This window comes from Meles meles, chromosome 14 (assembly GCF_922984935.1).
Source record: "Meles meles chromosome 14, mMelMel3.1 paternal haplotype, whole genome shotgun sequence".
NCBI lineage: Eukaryota > Metazoa > Chordata > Mammalia > Carnivora > Mustelidae > Meles > Meles meles.
Genome location: NC_060079.1, coordinates 11,501,246 through 11,525,287, shown reverse-complemented (window position 1 = coordinate 11,525,287; position 24,042 = coordinate 11,501,246). Strand labels below are relative to the sequence as shown.

The 24,042-nt window shown below is 40.8% G+C and overlaps 1 protein-coding gene across 2 annotated transcripts in view; it reads right to left on the bottom strand.

Moving 5' to 3' along the window:
• MTUS2 (microtubule associated scaffold protein 2) overlaps positions 1-24,042 on the bottom strand; it is a 610,477-nt gene that overhangs the window by 149,059 nt on the left and 437,376 nt on the right. For both annotated transcript variants that reach the window (XM_045978371.1, XM_045978372.1), the window contains one exon: positions 8,832-8,930. In XM_045978371.1, coding sequence (XP_045834327.1) covers positions 8,832-8,930 — 99 coding nt within the window. The remainder of the gene's footprint in view (positions 1-8,831; positions 8,931-24,042) is intronic.

Here is a 24,042-nt window from a genome sequence, read left to right as displayed (position 1 = left end):
ATAAAGGAACAAAAAGTACTAGAAAAGAGAACTACGTGAGTAAATCTAAAATAACATTTTTCTTTTTCTTTTTTTGAACTTCCCCAGATGAAAACTTATTAAATAAAACAAATCTTACTTAAATTAGTAAGTAAAATAAATTAGTAATACAATTTAATATGTATGTTAAATCTGTTTCCCTTTGAGATACTTTTTTGTTATTGTTTTCTCTTTTCATATTTAAAATTTAAACTTTATTTAACTATGTCCAATTTCATTTTTTGTTTTTTTCTGGATATTCTGATATTTTTTATTTGCTTTTAACTTAATCTAAGTGTTGCTTAACAAATTTTTAAAACTTTTTTTGCTGGAATATTTTAAAAAATATTTCAGCTATTAATTTCTACAAGTAGTGTACCACAGTTAAATAATCTCTACTATTTCTGTTTATAATAAATATTAAGTCTCTTTTTAGCTTGATAACTAGCTATTTTTTCTTTTTTTAAACAGCAATGGTTTATTAGTTACTGGTTAGATACAATTTTTTGTTCTTTTGAAATTTAGTTATGATTCTTTTATTTTATTTAAATTCAAGTTAGTTAACATATAGAGTGTATTAGTTTCAGAGGTAGAATTTCATGATTCATTAGTTGCACATAATACCCAGTTCTCATTACTTCAAATGCCCTTCTTAATGCCTATCACCAGTTACCCCATCCTCTCACCCCCCCCAGAAACCCTCAGTTTGTTCCCCATAATTAAGAGTCTCTGGGGAGCCTGCATCTTCCGTCAGTTAAGCTTCAGCTCAGGTCATGATCTCAGGGTCCTGGGATCAAGCCCCGAGTTGGGTTCCCCACTGACTGGGGAGTCTGCTTGTTCCTCTCCCACTCCCTCTGCCCCTCCCCCCCACTCACGCTCGTGCTCTCTCTCCCATACAAATAAATAAGATTTTTTTTTAAGCGTCTCTTATGGTTTCCCCATCCCTTTTTTATCTTATTTTATTTTTCCTTCCCTTCCCCTATATTCATGTTTTGTTTCTTAAATTCTGCATATGAGTGAAATTATATGGTATTTGTCTTTCTCTGACTTATTTCACTTAGCATTGTACATGCTAGTTCTACCTGTGTCATTGCAAATAACAAGATTCCATTCTTTTTGTTGGCTGAGTAGTATTCCATCATATATATATACCACCATATCTTCTTTATCCATTCATCTGTCAATGGACATCTGGGCTATTACCATATTTTAGCTATTGGGGTAATTGTTGCTATAAACATTGGGAAGCAAGTGCCTCTTTGAATCACTATTTTTGTATCCTTTGGATAAATAACAGTGCAATTGCTGGGGCATAGGGTAACTCTACTTTTAACTTTTTGAGGAAACCCCATACTGTTTTCCAGAGTGGCTGCACCAGTTTGCATTCCCACCAACAGTGTAAGAGGGTTCCCCTTTCTCCACATCCTCACCAATATCTCTTATTTTCTGAGTTGTTAATTTTAGCCATTCTGACCAGTGTGAGGTGGTATCTCATTGTGGTTTTGATTTGTATTTCCCTGCTGATGAGTGATGTCGAGCATTTTTTCGGGTGTCTCTTAGCCATTTGTATGTCTTCTTTGGGAAAATGTTCATATCTTCTACCTCTTTCTTGACTGAATTTTTTGGGTTTTGGGTGTTGAGTTTGATGAGTTCTTTATAGATTTTGGATATTAGCCTTTTGTCTGATGTGTCATTTGCAAATATCTTCTCCCATTTGGTAAGTTGCCTTTTAGTTTTGTTGATTATTTCCTTTGCTGTGCAGAAGCTCTTTATCTTGACGAAGTCCCAAAAATTAATTTCTGCTTTCCTTTCCTTTGCCTCCAGAGATGTGTCTAGTAAGAAGTTGCTGTGACTGAGATCAGAGAGGTTGCTGCCTATGTTCTCCTATAGGATTTTGATGGAATCCTGTCTCACATTTAGCTCTTTCATCCATTTTGAATTTATTTTTGTGTATGGTGTAAGAAAGTGGTCCAGTTTCATTCTTCTGCATGCTGCTGTCCAGTTTTTCCAACATCATTTGTTGAAGGGACTCTCTTTTTTTCCCTGGGATGTTTCCTGCTTTGTTGAAGAATAGTTGACCATAGAGTTGAAGGTCCATTTCTGGGCTCTTTACTCTGTTCCACTGATCTATGTGTCTGTTTTTGTGTCAGTAGCATACTGTCTTGATGATTACAGCTTTGTAATAAAGCTTAAAGTCAGGGATCGTGATGATGCCTCCAGGTCTGGTTTTCTTTTTCAACACTACTTTGGCTATTTGGGATCTTTTCTGGTTCTGTAAAAACTTTAGAATTGTTTGTTCCAGCTCTGTGAAAAAATGCTGGTGTTATTTGATAAGGATTGCAGTGATTGTGTAGACTTCTTCAGGTAGTATAGACATTTTAATAATCTTTTTAAGTTTTTTTTTTTTTTTTTTTTTGACAGATAGAGATCACAAGTAGGCAGAGAGGGAGGCAGAGAGAGAAAGAGGAGGAAGCAGGCTCCCTGCTGAGTGGGGCTTGATCCCAAGACTCTGGGATCATGACCTGAGCCAAAGGTAGAGGCTTTAACCCACTGAGCTATCCAAGTGCCCCAACAATATTTTTTCTTTCAATCCATGAGCATGGGATGTTCTTCCATTTCTTTGTGTCTTCCTCAATTCTTTCATAAATGTTCTGTAGTTTTTAGAGTATAGATCTTTTACTTCTTTGGTTCGGTTTATTCCTAGGTATCTTATGGTTTTTGGTATAATTGTAAATGGAATTGATTCCTCAATTTCACTTTTTGTTGATTCATTATTGGTGTAAAGAAATGCAACAGACTTCTGTGCTTTGATTGTATATGCTGCGACTTTGCTGGATTGTTATATCAGTTCTAGCAATTTTTTAGAGGAGCCTTTTGGGTTTTCTACATAGAGTATCATATCATCTGTGAAGACTGAAAGTTTGACTTTTTCTTTGCCAATTTGGATGTCTTTTATTTCTTTTTGTTGTCTGATGGCTGAGACTAAGACTTCCAGTATTATGCTGAACAGCAGTGGTAAGAATGGACATCATATGGTTTCACTTACTTGTAGAGCATAAGGAATAACATGGAGGACATTAGGATAAGGAAAGGAAAAATGAATTGGAAGAAATCAGAGGGGGAGATGACCATAAGAGACTATAGACTCTGAGAAACAAACTGAGGGTTTTGGAAGGGAGAGGGGTAGGAAGTTGGGTGAGCCTGGTGGTGGGTATTAAGGAGGGCACATATTGCATGGAGCACTGGGTGTGATGCATAAACAATGAATCTTGGAACACTGAAAAAAAATAAAATTAAGATGTTAAAAAAAGATAAAAAGATAACTTAAAAAAAAAAAAAAGAATGGATATCGCTGTCATGTTCTTGACCTTAGAGGAAAAACACTCAGTTTTTCTACACTGAGGATGATATTAGCTGAGGGTCTTTTGCATATGATCTTTATTATGTTGAGGTATATTCCCTCCACCCCAGCTTTGTTGAGGGTTTTATTATGTTAAGGATGCTGTATTTTCTCAAATGCTTTTTCTGCCTCTATTGAGAGGATCATCTGGTTCTTATCCTTTCTTCTATTAATACAGTGTATCATGTTGATTGATTTGTGGATGTTGAATTACCCCTGCAGCCCAGGAGTAAATCCCACTTGGTCGTGGTGAATAATCTTTTTAATGTACTGTTGGATCCAATTAGCTAGTATCTTGTTGAGAATTTTGCATCCATGTTCATCAAGGATATTGGTAAAAGACATTTTTCTTATTTAAATCTCCTTGAAAGAAAACAGCACTGATAACCAACAATGTAGTATAGGTTTATGGTGCATGTGGAAGGAAAGGGTTTGGTAGCAGCACGAATGCCAGGAGAGAGATGGAAGCATACAGTTAGAAGATTCTTACAGTTGACCCTTGAACAACATGGGGATTAGGGGTAACGATCCCACATGCAGTTGAAAATCCATATATAACTTCTGGTGATTCCCCCAAAACGGAACTACTAATAGCCTACTGTTGACTAGAACCCTAACCGATGACATTGATTAATACATATTGATTGATTAACACATATTTTGTATGTTATATGTAGTAGATACTATAATCTTACAATTAAGCAAGGTAGAGGAAAGAAAATGAGAGTAAGAAAATCATAAGAAGGAGAAAATACATTTACAGTACTGTACTGTATTTACTGAGGAAAAAAAATCAGCATGTAAGTGGACCCATTCAGTTTAAGCCTATGTTGTTCAAGAGTCAACTGTACTATATGTGAAGTGATACAATATCACTTCAAGCCAGAATGTGAAAAGTTAAAGATAGAAACTATGAAGCCTAAAGCAACTATTAAAATAACCCAATAAGATACAGAGAGCTAATACATCAATAAAGGGAACAAATGGAATAATAAATATTCAGTTAATATGAAAGAAGGCAGTAAAATAAGGAAAAAAAGAAAAAAGAACATGTGAATTGGATAGAAAATAATAGGAAGGTGGTGGACTTCATCCCAGTCAAATCAATAGCATGATATGTACATCAAAGGCAGAGCTTTCAGATGGGAGAAAAAAGAGCCATTTACATGCTGTAAGAAACCACCCTAAATATAAAGAAACAAACAGATGAAAAGGAGAAGCATGGAAGGAGGTACGCCAAGCTGAACTAATGGAAAACTGGAGTGCACAACTAATACAGAATAAAGTAGATTCCAGGGAAAACAATATTACCAGGAATAAAGAGTGTCATTTCCTAATGATAAAGAGGACAATTCATCAAAATGATAAGCAATCCTAAATGCTATGTACCTAGTAGCAGAGCTTCAGAGCACAGGAGGCAGATAATGATAGAATTGAAACGAGAAACAGACAAGCCCACAATTACACTCGGAGATTTCAACAGCTTTTTTCAGTTATGAATAGAACCTGAAGACAGAAAATCAGTAAGGATATAGAATACTTGAACTATGCCATCAGCCAACTTGACCTATGGCATCTGTAGAACACTTCACACAGATACAGCAGAATAGACATTTTTCTTAAGTGTGTATGAATCATTTACCAAGACAGACTTTGTTGTGACTCATAAAACATGTCTCAATAAATTTAAAAGGATTCAAGTCCTCCAAAGTATGTCCTCTAACAACAGTGGAATTAAATTAGAAATAAAATCAGAAAGGTCTCTGCCAAGTCCCAGATATCTGCAAACACAATTCGAAATAATCTTGAGCAAAGAAGAAATCATAAAAGAAAATTTGAAAACAGTTTGAATCCAATGAAGATGGAATCCAACATATCAAAGTTTGTGGACTATAGCTAAAGCAGTGAATAAAGGGAAATTTTTTGGTACTAAATGTACCAAAATTTTCTTAAAAAATGTATTAGAAAAGAAGAAAGATTTTGAACTAATGATATCAGCTAGCTAAACCCAGTTGAAGCCCAGTAAAAGAAATCAGGAGCCCAATGTGGAGCTCAATCCCAGGACCATGAGATCGTGACCTGAGCCGAAGGCAGATGCTTAACCAACTGAGCCACCTGGGTGCCCCAACTCTAAATCTTTCAGAAAGAAATGTTGAAGAAAATCTTTGTGATCTAGGGTGACACAAAGATTTTTTAGGTAACTTCGAAAATATGGTCTATAAAAGAAAAAAAAATCAATTGGACTTCAGGAAACTTAAGAATGTGTACTCCTCAAAAGCACGGCTGGGAGAATGCAAAACAAGCCACAGATTGTGGGGCGAGATTGCAAATCATGTAGCTGAAAAAATTTGTATCCAAAACACATAAAAACTCAAAATTCAACACGATGGGAAAACAGCCCAAGTAAAAATGCAAAATACTTGAATAGATATATATTTTTTAAGAGAGCAGGAGGGGAGGGGCTGGAGGGAGAGGGAGAGAGGAGAATCCTAAGCAGGATCCTTGCCCAGCACAGTCTGAAGCAGGGCTCAATCTCACAACACTGAGCTGAAGTCAATTAAGTAGACGCTTAACTGACTGAGTCACCCAGGTGTCCCTTGAATAGATATTTTATCCAAGAACATATACAGATGTCAAATAAACATAAAAAGATGTTCAACATCATAAGACCATTAGTTATTAGGAAAATGCTGGTTAAAACCACAGGCAATACCACTTCATACCTCTTACGATGCCTTTAATTAATTTGGCCAAACCAAATACTGGCAAAAATGTGGAGGACCTAGATCTCCCACACACTACTGTTGGGGTATAAAATGGTATAACCACCTTGGAAAACAGTTTGGAAAACCTTTTAACATTTTTAAACGTTTAAACAAATAACTGCCAAATGACTTGGGCATTCCTTTCCTAGAGGTTTACCTAGAGAAGCGAAAGCAGATGTCCCGATCAAGACTTGTACAAACATGCAGAGCAGCTTTATTTACAATAGCCAAATCCTTGGGGTAGAAACCCAAAGGTGCCCTGATGGGTCAATGGATAAATTGTGGTATCTGCACACTGAAATTTTATTCACCAATAAAAAGGAATGGCCTACTCCAAGTAATCATGCTAAATAAAGGAAGCCAGAGAAAAGCAGAGCACGTACTACATGATTCCACTTATAGGAAATTTTAGAAAATGTAAACTAACGTATAGAGATAGAATGCACCTCCCTTTGGGGGGTGCAGAGGGATGAGAGGGTGGGATTACATAAGGGCACAAGGATACGTTCTGAGATGACAGATATGTTTGCTATCTGGATTGTGGTGATGGTCTATGTGTATTCGTGTGAGAATGTATCAAATTGCATGCTTTACAAATGTGCGGTTTATTAATTATACCACAAGAAATATTCTTTGAAACTGTAACACTGCACACTTCCCCTTGTTCAATATTTACTTGGTATAAATATCTTTCATGTTTAACCTTTCAATATTCTTCTATTTTAGGTGTGTACTTTGTAGGCAGCCTAAAGCTAGATTTCATAGCATATACCATGCATTTAATAAATACTTTTTGACTGTTCAATAAGTGAATCCAGGCTGGTAATCTAAATCTTTGATTTAGCCTAGAGAATGTAGTTCATGGACCTTCATTATGACCTCTCTAAACTCATTTCTAAGGTCTTATTCTATTCTTTCAACTTCTCCCCTCTCCCTCCTTTCCTTCTATCCTTTTTTTTTTCTTTTTCCTTTCTCCCCTTTTTGCCTTCACTTTCATTGACTGAAATTTTTTTTTTAATATTTTATTTATTTGACAGAGAGAAATCACAACTAGGCAGAGAGAGAGGAGGAAGCAGGCTCCCCGCGGAGCAGAGAGCCCGATGTGGGGCTCGATCCCAGGACCCTGAGATCATGACCTGAGCCAAAGGCAGAGGCTTTAACCCACTGAGCCACCCAGGCGCCCCATTGACTGAAATATTTTTTACCCCTCATTCTAACCTTCCCCCCTACTGGTTCAGAACTACATGCTCTCTTTTATTGATTATCCTAGAAATGTTAGCACATATAGTTTGACTTAACAATGTTAAAAATTACCCAATACCTTTACTCTCTTCCCCCAGAACTGAAGGACCTTACTCAGTGGCTTATTTCCTTGAGTGTGTAATGATGTTACATTTTATTCTGCTGTGTGCACACAAGTGCTACAGTGTGTTAAACTGAATTTTCAGACCACAGCGGCAGCATGGATTCTGGCTCTTAAGTTGAGGCAGGGCGGATTGGGGGTGAGGAATCCCTAATGGAGAATTTGTCTCTCTTCCCTAACTTCTCTCAGAGCCAAAGATACAAGAGGCTAGGCTCGTCTTACGGGTGAATTTTCTTTTTCTTCCTAATTCATTCAGTGAGGGTTGGCCCTTTGGAAATTCCAGATGTATACACGGTCCTCCTCTCCGCCGACCTCTGGCCCTATTTAGGCACACAGTTTTGTCTCCTGACCCTCTCATGTGGGGCTTGGCTTCTTTCCTGTACATTTTCAATTAACCAGAAATATTAGCTAGTTCTCTATTCTCCAAGCTTTCTGGTTAATAGAGTAGTGACTAAGAATGCAGCTGTGGGATTCAGAGTGGCTGGGATCTAACTGAGTCTCTACTATTTATTTTCTGTGACTTTGGGCAAATTAATGAAAATCTCTGCACCTCCATTTCCTTGCATGTCAAGGGAGAGGCAATAATCATGCCTGTCCCAGGCCTTACAGGCACTGAATAAATTAAAACACTTAAAGAGCTTAGAACAGTGCCCAGTGTCCTGGGCTACAGTAAGAACTCAAACAGTAGCTGCTATTATTGCTACAATTTTTGTGCTTACAGAACACATTCTGATGTTAGACTGCATTCTGTTCTACAAAGGGGTTAATGCCTCACGATATGAATTTTCGTGATATGAATGATCTTCAACTCTCAAATGATGTTACCTAGTTTATTCATATCTAAAGGTAAATAAATGATTTCCTCGTTGATGAAATCGCAAGTATTTGATATCTGTTGTTTCTCAATTTTTCTTCTTTTTAGAAAATATGATTATCTCTGGAGGTTAGATCTTCAAAGTCTGTTTTTCGATTATAAACTATTTCTACATGCTGTCGGAATAGCAGATACTCCTACACGAGAAGATTCTACCACTTAAAAGTAGCACGGTAATATTTCTTTTCTTTTTTCTTTTTTTTTTTTTTTTTCCAACATGAACCAGATGATGATGCCAACAGCTGGTTCATTTCATCTCGAGTCAGAACATACCAGTGCAGTTACGTCAAGCTCTGGAACCCATCACACACATGTCATGGACTGGCGCTGCTCTATTAATGACACGTGAACCAAAGAAATTACAAGTCCAAGCCTTCTCCCCAGATGGCACCGATCACATTTCTTAAATACCTGGTGAATGAAGCTTGGTGGCTGAAGTCACGGCTCTCTTAGGAGATGAAACAGCAGGTTTGTTAACATCTTGATCTTTCTGTACTTCTTTCTTTGATCCTAGACGAGTTGAAAAAGAGAAAAAGAAGGAAAAGAGCTAGTTATAATTGAAACGGTAACACGAGTTGTTTGTGGCAAGGGAGGCTTCACAAAAGGCAAAGGAAACAAAGTAATATTTGGCTGATTTGTTGCTATGGTCACCACCCCCTGTGCTCCAGGGAGGACACACACATTAGAGCAAAGGGAATTTCCTTGCAGTGGTCAGGGGAATCAGCACACTGCTGCCACCTCTGACTTGATGAAAAACACCCCTGTCTCTGGGGGTCACTGCGCCCCAATGACTCTGACAAACTATCTGGGAATTAAACGTGTAGCGTCCTCAGCCACCAACTCAGCCTGCCCGCCTCTTCCTGCCCCAACACATTTTTCAGAAGACACAGATGGAAGCCGGAGCCAAACTCAGCTGCTAATGACTTCAGCATCCCTGAGACCCGAGCCACGGGGGACGTGGTCTGCTTCTAATTAATTTCCATGCAGCTGGGCCACAGAGGTGACCTGAAGAGCCTCTGAGCTCTCTTGGCTGCAGCTGAGCCTTCGTGGGACCTGCTGGCAGAGCTGGCCCCGGCAGAATGGGGTAACCTGAGCACAGCGATATAAGGACAGCATGTTCTTCTGCCCGGGAGCACAGCACCATTTCCCTGTGTATGCCGGCCACGGACCCTCACCTTCACATCACCTTCGTCAGAAAGGCCAAGGACCGTGGATGGAGGAGTAGAGAAATAGCCCAGACCTGGACGTACCCAGTCCTGCCTCCACAATTTATTATGTCATTTTAACAGTAAAGCTTGGGGATGGTTCCTGACAAAGAGAACACGTCCCAGTTCCCACTCCCCAAAGCCTGAGACCTCATTCCTCTTCCAGAGCTAACTGCTGGTGGCAATTTGGTGGTTATTCTTCCAGATATCTTTCTAGGTACTCACAAATATTATCTACACATATACAAACACAGGTGTTGGCTAGCTAAATGAATCATATATGGTAATTTCTTTTTACATATCTATACTTTGAAAGCTCTTTTTCCTATCAGTGTTTATAGATCTTTTGAAAGTGCCACATATGAGTAGGCAAAAAATGCACTGTAATTTATTTCCCCACCGTCCTACTGATGAACATTTCGATTGTTTGCAAGTTTGAGCTATTTAGATAGCAACGTGTGCTGTAACGTACTTTCTTCTACTTGTTTCTTTGCACAGAGGGACCAGTATCCTTACAGGAAAAATACATACGAATGTTTTTGCTGGATTAAGAGTCTGCTCATTTGCTGTATTGCTAGACACAGTCCGGCTGTCTTCCACAAGGAGCTACAAATTTATGCTCCCAGCCAGGAGTGCATGAAGCTAACTCTTTCTGCATGCCTCATACCCTACTGACTCAAAGCCTCAATCATTTTCACTTTTGCCAGACACTTAGAGTCTTTTCATATGGGTCATGTGCATTTCTTTGTTTGAAAATAGCCTAATTAAATCCTCTGCCTGTTTTTCTTACTGATGTATTAGGAACCCTTCGAGTATTCTGGATATTAATCCTTTCTTCGTCTGCTATATAAATTACAATTTCTAGCCTTTCACTATTTGAAATTTATCTATAGTATATTTCATTGTACTGTGATTTTAAATTTTAATATGTTCAAATATATCAATTTTCCCCTTTCTATAAGAGCACCATTATAGCTGATTTATCTGTGTGTGTGCATATGGATATATGATGGTGGGGAGAGATTATTCCAGGAGTTTGGAGAGAGGGGCTGGTATGTGGATCCAACCTCCCCATCTTTCACTCTTTTCTGGCCTGACTGGGCTCCCACTCCCCCTACACCATCAGACCTGCCTCACTGCCCCTTCATCCTTGCTCCCTGGCTTTCTACTCAGCCACCCACAAGCCTATCACCATCTCTGCTTTACTGCTTTTCGACAGACTCTTTTCATCCCGTTGATTGAACCCTTCTAAAGCCTGAATTCTCTCTTGTATTCTCCCCCATTGCTTTTTTCCTTCCTACTCTCAATACGCTTCGCGGCATTTAGTTAACATCCTCCCAGCATTTCACATCCCAGTAAGTGGCACCATCATTCACTCACTGTGCTCAGACCCCAACACTAGGAGTCATCCTGGTATGTGTCTTTTCTCCCTACCCCTATACAGCCCATTAGCAAAGCTTGTTGTTTCTTCTCTGCGTACATCCCAGGGCTGCCCTCTTCCCTCCCCTCTGCTGCCTCTGCAGAGCCCAATGCCTCCACTTCCTTGTCCTCCCCCACAAGAGGCTCCTTCCTGATTTGCTGTTCCCACTCCTGTCCTCTGCAGCTCATTCTCCCATAGCAGCAGAATAATTATTTCAAATCTAAGTTAGAACAAGTGATTCCCAATCTTGAAATCCTCCGATCACCTCCCAAGATACTCAGAATGAACTGTAAACTCCTTGTCACATCTATGAGGCCCTGGAGACCGGCTCTAGCCAACAGAAATAGAAAAGGAGCAGCTTGTGTCATGTAAAATTTCCTAGTAACAACATTTAAAAAGTAAAAAAGCGTAGTGAAATGGACTGTAATAACATTTTTATTTCACCCAACATATTCAGTGTCACTCTAACATCTGCCACTGACCGCATTTTGAGTTCTCAACAATGGCCCACGAACCACCAGCCACCATACCATGCAGCTCAGCCCCAGATGAGCTGGTCTCCTGCCTACGCCACAGACACTGTGGTAGCTAACTTTATGTGCCCACTGGACTGGGCCACGGGGGGACCAGGCGTTTGGTCAAACATTACTCTGGGTGTTTAGATTAGATTAGATTAAATTTAAATGGTAGACTGAAGAAAGCAGACTGCCCTATCCAATGGGAGTAGGCATCGTATGATCCGCTGAAGGTCTGAGCAGAACAAAAGGCTGGCTAAGAAGGAACGTTGCATGCCTGACTGGTTGAGCTGGGACATCAGTCTTCTGCCCTCGGACTGGAACTTACATCACCAGCTGTCTCTGGATGTCTGGCTTGCGCGCTACAGACCTGGGGACTTTTCAACCTCCATAAACATGTGAGCCAATGCCTCATAAGAAATCTCTTTTTATATATAAAGTATTTACTTATGGGTGCCTGGGTGGCTCAGTGGGTTAAAGCCTCTGCCTTTGGCTCAGGTCATGGTCCCAGGGTCCTGGGATCAAGCCCCACATGGGGCTCTCTGCTCCGCAGGGAGCCTGCTTCCTCCTCTCTCTCTGCCTGCCTCTCTGCCTAGTTGTGATTTCTCTCTGTCAAATAAATAAAATATTAAAAAAAAGTATTTACTTATAATAACAGATTTTATATTACACAATACATAAATTATATATATTATAACATACATATTTTCTATATAGTCTGTCTCTCTATAAAATGTATTTCACGCACATGTACACATATCCTACAGGTTCTGTTTCTCTGGAGGGCTCTAACACACATGTGGCATCACACTGTCCCTGCTCAGTACCTCCGGCCATGATATAGTGCTGAAGCCACGCCTCCTCCCATTCTCCACTCAGCTCTGTTTAACTAGAATTCCCTCTGCACAGAATATGCTCCCCTGAGACCTTGAGCACAGTTCATGCATCCATTCATTCAGGTCTCTGTACAAATGATAATCCTCAGAGAGGCCATGCCTGATACTACAGGTTAAACAGCCTCCTGCCACCTGCCACTCTCCCCTATACTCGCTTCATTATTCTTCATGGCGTGTATCATACCCGTAACACATGATACCCTCCTCTCTTTGTTTATGGTCTGCCTTCCCCACTGGATCACGAGTGTCAACCCCAGGATCACACTCATCCCGGCCCAGTGTGGTCATTCAGTCAATTCTGCCTCCTATCCCCTCCTTCCCACTGGGCTTCTTTCAAGATGTCCTGTCCAGGCACATGGGGGCTTACAGAAGGCAGGAACCTGGGTCCTGAAAGCCATCACCTCACTCCACTGAAGCCAGACCCAGCCTTCAGAGGACCCCATCTATGGCTCACTTTACTCTTTGCATCCCACCTTCTGCTCAGATTTTAGGTATCAGCAAATACGGAAAACTACTGAGACTCATGGGAGTTGAAATGTTAAAAGCCAAAAGTATGCATTAAACACATTACTTCAAAAGAAAATTAAACATGAATATTTATTCAGTGTTTCAGTATTTTTTATTCATCCTTCATGGAGTGCAATTTGGCTGCTTCCATCAAAAATTTAAATACTGACATACTTGACCTAGCAATTCTGCTCCTAGAGATCTCTCTTTGGAACCTCTGAGCGTTACCTTCCATGGCTGTTGGGGTTTTGCTGCTGTGCTTAAGGGAAAAGGTTGTGTGCAACGAGACTTCATACGTTATTCACAATAATAAAGGAGAGTAAATCATCAAAATGCACACTGGGAAATGGTTAAATAAATGGTGGTATAGCCATACCATGTACTTTTATGCAGCCATTAAAAAGAATGAAGTAGTTCTATATTATACCAGCATGGGAGATGTCCATGATGAATAAAAGAGCTAGCTGCTGAACTCTATGCATGGTATTATCCCATTTTTATAACACAAAATATTATCTGTATTATACTTTATATAAGAAGATTTGAAACAAGGCACCAACTTGTTAATAATGGTTACCTCTGAGCAGCGGGATTGAGGAGATATTACTTTCTATTTGACCCTTTTTTATAATGACCACATATTACTTTTATAATGAGAAATAAACAATAAAAGGAGTGAAACCAAAACCAAAATGAAAATAATTTGTCTGATCCATGAAAAGATGAGGAGAGAAAATGAGCCTAGTGCAACCAATTCTATAAGAACAACTTTGATGGAAGTCTTCACGGTCCCTCCCCCAGGAACACAGTGCTGCCTAGAAAACTCCTGCGTGGTTCTGGGAAGTTTTGATGGCACAGAAAATTACAGCAATTAGTCAATGCTTTCTGTACTTTTTCCAGTTTTCTTGCAAACCAGACTCAGCCTTAGTGATTCTGAAGTGTACCATGAGCTTTCACCTAACTGTAAGATATCTGAGCATCTGGGAATGCCAGAGGGGGTTGAGGTCTCATGGTTTTCCTCCTGCCCCTCAGGACAGTCTCTCTGTCCTTCATTGCGGCTTCCTCCTTTGTCTGCACTGGAGGAAAGCTGCCCCAGCGTCTCAGCTTTCTCCCATCCACGCTTCTGGATGTTCTTGACTGCTCAGTAGTCTTGCATCCCCACGTTGCACACGCTGTCAGGCATCAACTCTGTCATTTCCAATCCAGATGGGCCCAAACATCTTTCCTGAGATCCAGACTTGTTTTTAGCTGCCAACTAGATATTACCACAAGCTACTAGAAGACCAGGTCACCATGCCCCGCCTGGAATGAATTTTCTTCTTTTCAAATAACTCCTCTTCCTAGATTTTCTTTCCTGGTCAGTCATCCCCCTGGTCACCGAAACCAAAAGCCAGCAAGTCTTCTTCTCTGAGCTCCATCAGTCACTACTTCTCTCTCCCGTAAAGCAGCTCCTGAATCAGGCCTGGTCCCCATTCCCCCTTTTTACCCTAGCTCAGTTCTCATCCTTCCTCACTGGGACAGCTGGAAATATCTAAGTGATTTCTCAGTCCCTCTCTCCATCTTCATATTTACCTGGCTCATCCTTCCTACCAGCTCCAGGATGATCTTTCTTAATCGTTACCCAGCCCACATGATTTTCATTTTAAAGCCTTTCTAAAGCTTTCTGTGGGCTTTGGTAGCAAGTCCCAACTCAGCGGCATGGGGTACGCAAGCTCCGGAGTCCTGCTTCCTCTGCCATGGGCCCCTGCAGTGGCAGTAATTTACATGGGACATCCTGTCTTCACCTGGGCTGTTGTCACAGGATGGAGGACCAGATATCTCCTTTGGCAGCTTTGGCGCATTCCTGATCATCCTCAGATTCAGCTCATCTCTCTTCACTGAAGGCTTCTGTATTATTCCCTGTTGCCACTGGGACAGATGACCACAAATGAGTCCCTATCACTTCTTTATGAAGCTTTCCTTAATTTCCTCAACTCCTCTTGAATATTTGTCTTTCCTTAACCCCTGTTCAGCTTTCCTTGCTTTCTTTCCCCTAGTGCAGACTACATACCTCTAGTGACATCTCCTGTTTGGCCTGATCAGCTTCTTTTAAAGCACCCATGCTCACATAAGGGGGACTAAATGGGGGGGACTAACACTTCCCTCCTCATGGGCCATGTGATGTATGTGTTGAGCCGGGGGGGTGGAGTGTGCTGAGACACCTGGATCTGGAAGGGTGCCTGTGACCCAGGCCTGCCCAGTCAGAGCTCTGCATCATGTTGGCATGACAGACCGTCCTGGTTTGAGAGGAAAAACAAAACCCATATTGAGATAATGAGAGCCTTTAACTTAGAAATTTTGCTGGAGGGGCACCTGGGTGGCTCAGTGGGTTAAAGCCTCTGCCTTCGGCTCAGGTCATGATCTCAGGGTCCTGGGAGCGAGCCCCACGTCGGGTTCTCTGCTCAGCGGGGAGCCTGCTTCTCCATCTCCCTCTGCCTGCCTCTCTGCCTGCTTGTGATCTCTGTCTGTCAAATAAATAAATAAAATCTTTAAAAAAAGAAAAAGAAATTTTGCTGGAATTACTAGAAAAGGATTCTTTTTCTGATAGATGCCTGAACTGGTAGGACGTAAGCCTGAGCTTCCCTTGACCATCTCTGACTCCGTTTAGGAAGAGCCTTTGTGAGGCACCAGCAAAGAGAGGGGAACGTAGGGACAGGAGACAAAAAAAACAACAAAAAACTAAAAAAATAAAAAAATTCACGATGTCATTGTTTAAAGATATGGGTACAGCCGCATCTCACATTAGTAATATCACCTGAACTTTTCAGTTACGTGACCCCAAATCCTTCTGACCTTTTGCATTCATCTTTGGCTAAGCCAGTTTGATTAGGTTTTGGGGACTTGCAACCAGGCAAGGCCTGAGAAGGTCCATTGGAGAAAATAGCTCCTTAACAGATCTATATATGCTCATTCTTATGGGCTCATAATTGCTCAAAGCTAATTCTTGTGTACCTCAGGCACCTGGAGACTCAAGAGCTATATAAAAGAACATATGTATACAAAATCCAGAGCCCTCTCGTGCTTTTGGGGAGGAAGGAAGAAGGTGCCAGGAGGGGAAAGAAATGCCAGCCTCACTGGAATCAAAGGATAAGATCACAGTTTTGATTTGAAACCCTGTTACTGATCATATCCACCCCAGACAGTGACTGTACATTCAAATGGTCTTAAAGTATTAATGCTATACATAAAAAGCAGCAAAAAGCCTCCCAAAGGTCAAAGTTGAAGGCTTCTGCCTGGCAATCCATATACAGTTGCTCAGGGGAAAAAAAAAGAAAAATAGTGTAAAAGCTCAGTTTCTCATGTGGACAAGACCCTCCACAGTGACATGAGTGACTATTGCAGCTGCAGGGAGAAGACCCATTTGGTGTTTTATTCCTGAGATGGACATCATAAAAATAACTAACACCCCATTCATCATGGGTGCTTAAGGCAGAGACCACTAGCCAGGCTGCCTGGGAGTCATGAGAATACGAGGAAGGCTGCCCAGTGGAGAATGATGGGTTTGCTTTGAGAATGAGGTTGGCATCTTAGAAACAAAATATGATGACAAATGACAGTGGGTCTTTCAGGGTTCTGACTGAGCACCTTGAAATGGGGAAAAAAGAGATTTAAGATAGTGGTTAGAAGAATGCTATACACGTTTTCATAAAACTCAATAAGCACGCTGAAAAAACTCAAAGGGGATTTTTACAGGCTCTGAACCTCAGACAACAAGAGGCCACAAGTGCATGTGAGTCAATCTAGTATAAGGAAGGAAAGACAGGAAACCAAAAAGGATAAAGAAATATACACCGCAATAGACTTTATCTCCCACCCGTCTGACAGTCACACATTACGCACCTGTCAAAGCTAACCCACTCCCAGACAAGGAACATGAAAAACCATGGGAGGAAGGTGGAGAGGAGCCAGAAGAAAATGGAAATGCGAATGTGCCAACAATGCAAGTAATTATTTCAGAGCCAGTGTACCTGAAAAGAGGTAAATAGGAAAAAAACCGAAGAATGCAATCATGGAGCAGGGATTCTGATGTCACTTACAAGACAAATGGAAGGTGGGAACATTTCAAGGGAAGATTTATAGAGTTTGAATAGAATCAAGCATAAAAACATTAGATAAGAATGTATCACATGATATATTCCTCTGTCCCGTCCACAACATACACTAACTCATTCATTATTAAGCACCAGATACGCATCAGGCACTGTTCCAGTGAAAGCCAGTGGGATGAGCTGTCGTGGAGGTCATACTTCCGGTGAATGTACATACTCGTGCTCATCAATGCTGGGAACTCACTGGCAGTTGCTTCCACGTATGTTGTCTCGCTTTACCCCATTTCTAAACTCTGTTGCTGTTGCTGCTGGTATTATTACTTTGCAAATGAAGAAAGTGAAGCTATGGAGGTTGTAACCTGTCCCCATTTACCAGTCCATGGCTGAACCAAGCTCTGGACCTGTGACTTCCTGCTGTCATTTTATCCTGCATTTCCTTGCAATGGCCCCAGTGAGTCCTGAGACATAATGAATCCTATGGCCTGCCTGCCCACCTGTACTCAGAAGGACAATGAATCCAGATGAGTCTGACCCCATGTGAGAGTCTAAAGGATGGTAGGATGGGGCCCAGGAGAGAATATTCAGAGCGGAGTCAGGGGAGAGGGCAGGAGCACGTAGATGCTGAAGATCTTCTATTTTGGGCAGGGACTAAGAGATCTAAGAACAGCTCAAGACATTTGTTTTCTAAAGCTGGAGGCCAGTAAATCCCTACCTCCTTTTGACCCCATGACCCAGCCTGGTGTGGGTCTTTTTGTGTTCATAGAACTGGGCACATGGTAGTTTTAGTCTGCAAACCCTCATCTTCTGAGTTCTGGGAAATTTCTTGAAGTGGTACTTGGGCAATTTCCTCCCCTCTGACTTCTCTGTTTCCCTTTTTATGGAACTCATATTATTTGTACTCCAAATTTATATCTGTCATTCAATCAATCGATAGAATTAAGTACACACACACACACACATATATCCATCCTATACATAAATGTCTCTTTTGCGTTATCTCCCATGCACAGGGCACTTAGTACACTCAAAATTGAACTTGTTACCTAACAAAATGTGTCAGTCCTGCCTTCTCTCAGTAAATGTGTTTTAGGGTTAAACCAAAAATGTCACTTTCATCCTCATTTCCTCCCTTTTCCTCACTTCTTCACATGTAATAAAATGCCAAATCCTGGAAATATAATCACATCTCTCTCTTAAATTTAGTCCACTCTGTTTTCATAGTTACCACAACTTCATTCAGACCGGTGTCACTTCTCTTGTGGAATTCTGAAGCAGCCCCCTTCAGCCTCTGGTCTCCAGTTAGCTCTGCTCCTCCTTGTCCTTCAGATCTCAACCTAGAGGTCTCTAGATGCTGCGGTCATGCTCTGTGGCCACACCTTTATTATACTCTAGACCCTCTACCTGTCTACATTCCCCATTAGACAACACGTTACAAGAGAATTGCCCACTCAATAAACATTCATAAACAAATGAGTTGGTATTATTCCTAACTAATTATATTCTTCCTCTGGGGGAAATGAAATCAACCTTCAGATCTGACGGATTCCTGACATTCTGAAATCTCTCGTTTTCTTCTTATTTCTTCTCCTGTACTTCTCTCTCCCTACCTAGTAAACAGGCATGTCCTAAGTGAGTAATGAGAAATCCCTTTACACACTGTTAGAAACAAAATGGGTGAAGCTTTGAATGTGACGGATGGAAACAACCAGCTCTCCTGGGGCATCACAACACCGCATGATCTCTTAGGTCCTGAGGAAATGTGAGTCAGTCAGTTGTGGTGGGAAAAATACTTTGTATTTTTGAAACTATACAAACAGAGATTAGGGTTTTTTACTCATTGTGGCACTTTCAGTGAGGTGAGGCTAAATGAAAGAAATGGTCTGGATTATTTGTCTCATTTGACCTAAAGATTTACTTTCACGTTAATTTGAAAGCATAATAAAATTGTGCTTTTCAGAGCTAACATTTTCTGCAAATAAATAAAAGTCCCTAGCATGGTCTACTTAGAATTAAATAAGGACCCTCATGTTAGAATTCTGCTGTTTTACTCCACAGGCTCCAGCAGCCCTTTCTCATTTTCTGAACTATTTATTCCTTAAAAGATCCTTCACATTCCTTTATTCATTCATTCATCATATATTTATTGGGTGGCCCCACTGTACTTTATATACTAGCTGCTGTAGATTCCAAGGTGAAAAGACAAAATCCTTTGTCTGAAAGTCACCAATTAGTGGGACATGTAAATAAGTACTGACATGAGAATGTAGCAAGTGCCAGCCTAGAGGCCTGACTCAAGATTTCTCTCTGGGAGCTCCAAGGAGAAGCTGGGTAGCGTTTCCCCAAAGAAAGTTACTCTTGAGCTGAGATGGGAAGTATGCAGAAGAATTGCCAAGAAAGAAAGGGTACAGTCAGGACGGGGATCGTGTGCAAAGATATAAGGGGGTATGGGCCAGCCCACGCAGGGCCAGTGGGGTGGAGTCTGAGACTGGAAGCTTTAATTCTTGGGTCCAACCTACCTTGTCTCTGGCCCTGCCAGCATCTCCCACTTCACTAGCAAGATGAACATACTGTTTCCCTCCAGCATTTCTGAATTCCCCTGAAAATCCAATGCAAGGCTAAAAAATACCATGCTTCAGTTACATACTTAATATGCTACATATGTACTTGGGTCCTTTTTTAAAAATGTGAAATTATAAACGAGATTGAGGTTGCCAACGAATGGAATGATGACTAATGAAAAAAAAAAAAACAACGGAAACAGGAAGTTAAACTGTTACTGGCTGCTGCTGCATGGAGTTTAAGTTTTCTGACTAAGGAGACAGATCAAGACTCAGTCATCGCATGTCAATAAATATTTAAATACGTTACTTCCATTTTTATAAAATGTTACATGTTCATTGTAGAAAAATGAGCAAATACACTTTTTCTTCATTTCTGCCATTCCTCACCTAACAACAGCCACTATGAACCCACTGAAATGCATTATTTCAGACCACGTTATGTGTGTATATATATTTTTCTTAATATTATAATAGTTTCAAGCATTTTCTACTGTGAAACATACTACTTAGAACTTAGTCCTACTGTTTAATAAGTAATTGAAAGCAACCACTCAGGAAGTCGTCACACAGGTCAAGAACTGGAACGTTCAGACATTACTGGCATCCAAAGCTCATCGCGTCTCAAGCTTCTTTCTTCTCACTCGAAGAAGCCACTGTCATGCTGGTTTTGGTCATGATTCCTTGCTCTTCTTCATCGTTTTGCTACTCCACATGCACCCTTAAGCAATATCCTAAGTCTGCTAAGTCTTAAACTTTTTATCAATGAGACCATACTGTAAATATTTTGCTGTCTTGCACTTTGTACTGAACTTTGAACATTGTAACATTCATACAGCCCTATTCATGATCACTGCAAAACAGTGATGCGTGGTGTGCATATATCACAGGGTAGCTGTTTGTTCTGATGGAAGTTTGAGTTATAAGCAGCGCTCCTTTGAACATATTTGCATGTGTCTCCTGATACGTGTGTGCACACGTGTGTGTGTGTGTGTGTGTGTGTGTGTGCACGCATCTCTCATAGACGTACACACAGAATTCTTAAGTCAGGTACAAACATCGTAGGGCAATGCCACAGTTACCAAAGTGGCTACATCTGTTTCCCTGTTTCCTGGCAAGACTGAAGAGGAGCTTGTCACATACTACATCTTCACCAACCCTAGGGAAGGTCAGATTTTAAAAGGTTGCCGTTCTGATGTGTGTACATCCCACTGTGATTTGAACTGCATTCTCCTGGTTACCGATGCAGTTCAACACCCTTTTCAGATATGTATGGAACATTTGCTTTTTTTCTTTTGTGGAATATTGGTCAAGTCCTTTGTTCCTTTTTTGCCTGCTTTGTTTTGCACTGACTTATACGAGTTCCAATATAATTTTGTAACCTTTAAAAAAGAACTTAATATGTTATGATCATCTTTCATGAGAATATTCATCTACAAAATTTTTCAAATGGAAACTATTACTAATTTGGTAGCTTAACTCATAATTGAGACGTAGACATTCTAAAAACCAGGAAATGTGGTTAAAAATACCAGTTATTTTAGGGGCATCTGGGTGGCTCAGTGGGTTAAACCTCTGCCTTCGGCTTGGGTCATGATCTCAGGATCCTGGGATGGAGCCCTGCATCATCGGGCTCTCTGCTCAGCAGGGAGCCTGCTTCCCCTCCTCTCTCTGCCTGACTCTGCCTGCTTGTGATTTCTCTCTCTGTCAAATAAATTTAAAAATCTTACAACAAATTATTTTGAAGTTGGAAAAAAAAAAGAAGTTGGAGTTGGAAGTAGGAAGAAGACATAATGGGGAGGAGGTTGTTTTTTATATTAGCATATCTTGTTTAGGGCCCTGATGCTCAGCTCTACTGTTTGCTTAGTTGTGTGACCTCAGGCAAGTTTCTTAAACTCTCTGAGCTTTGTTTCCTCAGGTGTAAAATGGGAAGTAATAACCGTAGCCTCCAACATTAGGGAAGAATACAATGGTAGAGTGCATTAAAAGTGTTTACCATAATGCCAGGCACTTTTAAGCACCCCAAAAAACAGTACTTACTAACAGTACTAACAAGTTAATCCTTAATTATTACAGATATTTGTCTAGAACCTATAGATTATAAGCACTGTACTGGTGTATGAAATCATTAGTGAATGAGGTTGCCATTATTCCCTTTTCTCCAGTGAGATATCCAAGGTCAGAAGGGTTCAATCATTAAGTCAAGGTCACATAGCTATTAGAAGTGTGACCACAACCGGAATGTGCATCTAACTCCAGAGCTTATTCCCTAGTTCCTCCGCTGTCCAAATTCTACATGATAGAAATTTACTGCAGTTTATTAATAAAGTTGTTCCATTCACTGGAAAAATTACATGGATAAAGAAATGTCCAAGGTAGCTTTCATCTTTTTAAAACCTAAAGAGGTATAGCCAGTTAAAAAAAAAAAAGATCAAATTTTAAAATGTCAAATAAAGGTCCTAGAATTCCACCCCCAGCCCCAGGTCATGTGCGAAAACGTGCTGCATGCTGGCAGCCAGAGCAGGCTTGTCCTCTGGTGGTTGGTGTTGGTCACAGCTGCCATGTGAGGGGGCCCATGCACTGTCAGAATTACCTAGAGCCAGGGCTACAAAAATGGGCACCAGATGCAAGTGAGAGCTTTGCAGTCTGCTGTCCAGGCTTGAATTCAACCCTGACCTATGGTTTTGTTGCTTTGGGCAAATTACTTGATTTCTCTATTCTAGCTTCCTAATCTAGAAAATAGGATTAAGAAGAGTACCTGTGTATCATAGGTTATATATGAGAAATGAGATGACGGGTATGGCTAAGTATACAGTAAGTACTCAACAAGTGCTGATGGTTATTATCATCGTTGCTCATCATTGAGCCTCACCTCGGTTTGGCCTGTATGATATTGAACCCATTGTCCCAGCTCGGATCCACAGCATGACTTTGTGATGTTGGTTTAAGTTGCACATATTGAATAATCAGGAATTCAACTCTATCCTTTCCCCAGTTCTCTCCTGCCATGTAGACTGCTCAAGAGGCAGAGTTTCTTCTGGGGCAGAGGACTCTGTATTTCAGAGTCCTGTCTCCGGTGGCCATTACTGGCTTCTCACTTACAATGTGGGGCCCAGGTAACCTCAGGGAAGCCATAAATAAATGAGATGACACATGGTTGCCAGCAAATTACTTTTCTTTTATCTGACACAAGCATAGTTCTAACCACATGTAGGCTTCTTGGGGTCTCATCTTTCCTCTAAGCCCTTATATAACAAATATGGCTTCCTTCATAAGAGAAATTCCACTTGATCTTCTTGTGATATTATATATTCTAAAGTCCTACATCTTAATCAAGGTCATATTTAACCAACCAATCTTCCAATAGATAAATGAACGTAGGATGTTAGAAAAAGAAGAGGCTTTGGAGGAAGACCTCAACTAAAATCTTGAGTTGGCTACATAGTAACTCTGATACCGGGAAAGTCACCTTTCATCATTTGTAAGAAATGAGGAAAGAGACTCCACAGCACTGCTCCTGTGTTCAGGAAGAGCATGAGTTTAAAGCAATTAGGGCAGAGTCTCTTAATACTAGGCAATAAATTGTAGAGATCATGTTCATGATGATGGTGGTGGTCATCAAGATGGTCAAGACTTAGGCTAGTGAAGGACTCATCATAGCTAAGCAATCAATACATGGTCATCTTGAATGAGAATCAGGTGTCTGGAAAGTGATTGGGAGAAGCAGGGCAAGGAGAAAGGCATCATAGAGAGAACAGTTTGCATGAGCAAAAGCACAGAGATATAAAGGACTTTGGCTTATTACAGCAGTGTAATGTGGTGTCATGGAAGAAAGAAGGCTGAAGTGTTAGGCAGGCACACTCAGGAAGGGCCCGTGCCAAGCCCAGTGACACCATACCCCATAGGATTAATGAGGTTAAAATGGTCACCAGTAAGACCTCCATGGACCTCCCCCTTCTTCTTCAGAGGAACATTAACCCTATCTTTTAGAGGAATGGGAATGAATGGGAAGAGCTCTGGCTGGCCTACACCCATGGCCTCAACCACTGGTGGCCAGATGGACCACAGGGTGTCTGACAGTTACCTCTGCCTCATTATAATATTAAAATCTCCACCCAAGAAAGAGTATAAGCCTCATTAACATAACATGATGCACGTATAGATGTGTTTCCTAAGTATGCATGTACCACCTTATGGCTACCTCTACATGCAAGAACAAGACTCCCCTTTCTAAATATTTATCCTAACCCTAAACAAAAGAAACACACTCACCCCACTTGGGTCATGGGTTTGTAAGTTATTCCCCTCAACCTCATTTGCTGCAAGTAAAATTTACTTTGTGCCCCAACTCCACCTGGGGTAGTCTCTGCCTATAGCTCACCGAGGAGCAAAGTCAAGTTAGTTGGGTTACACACAGAGTCTGGATCTGTGCC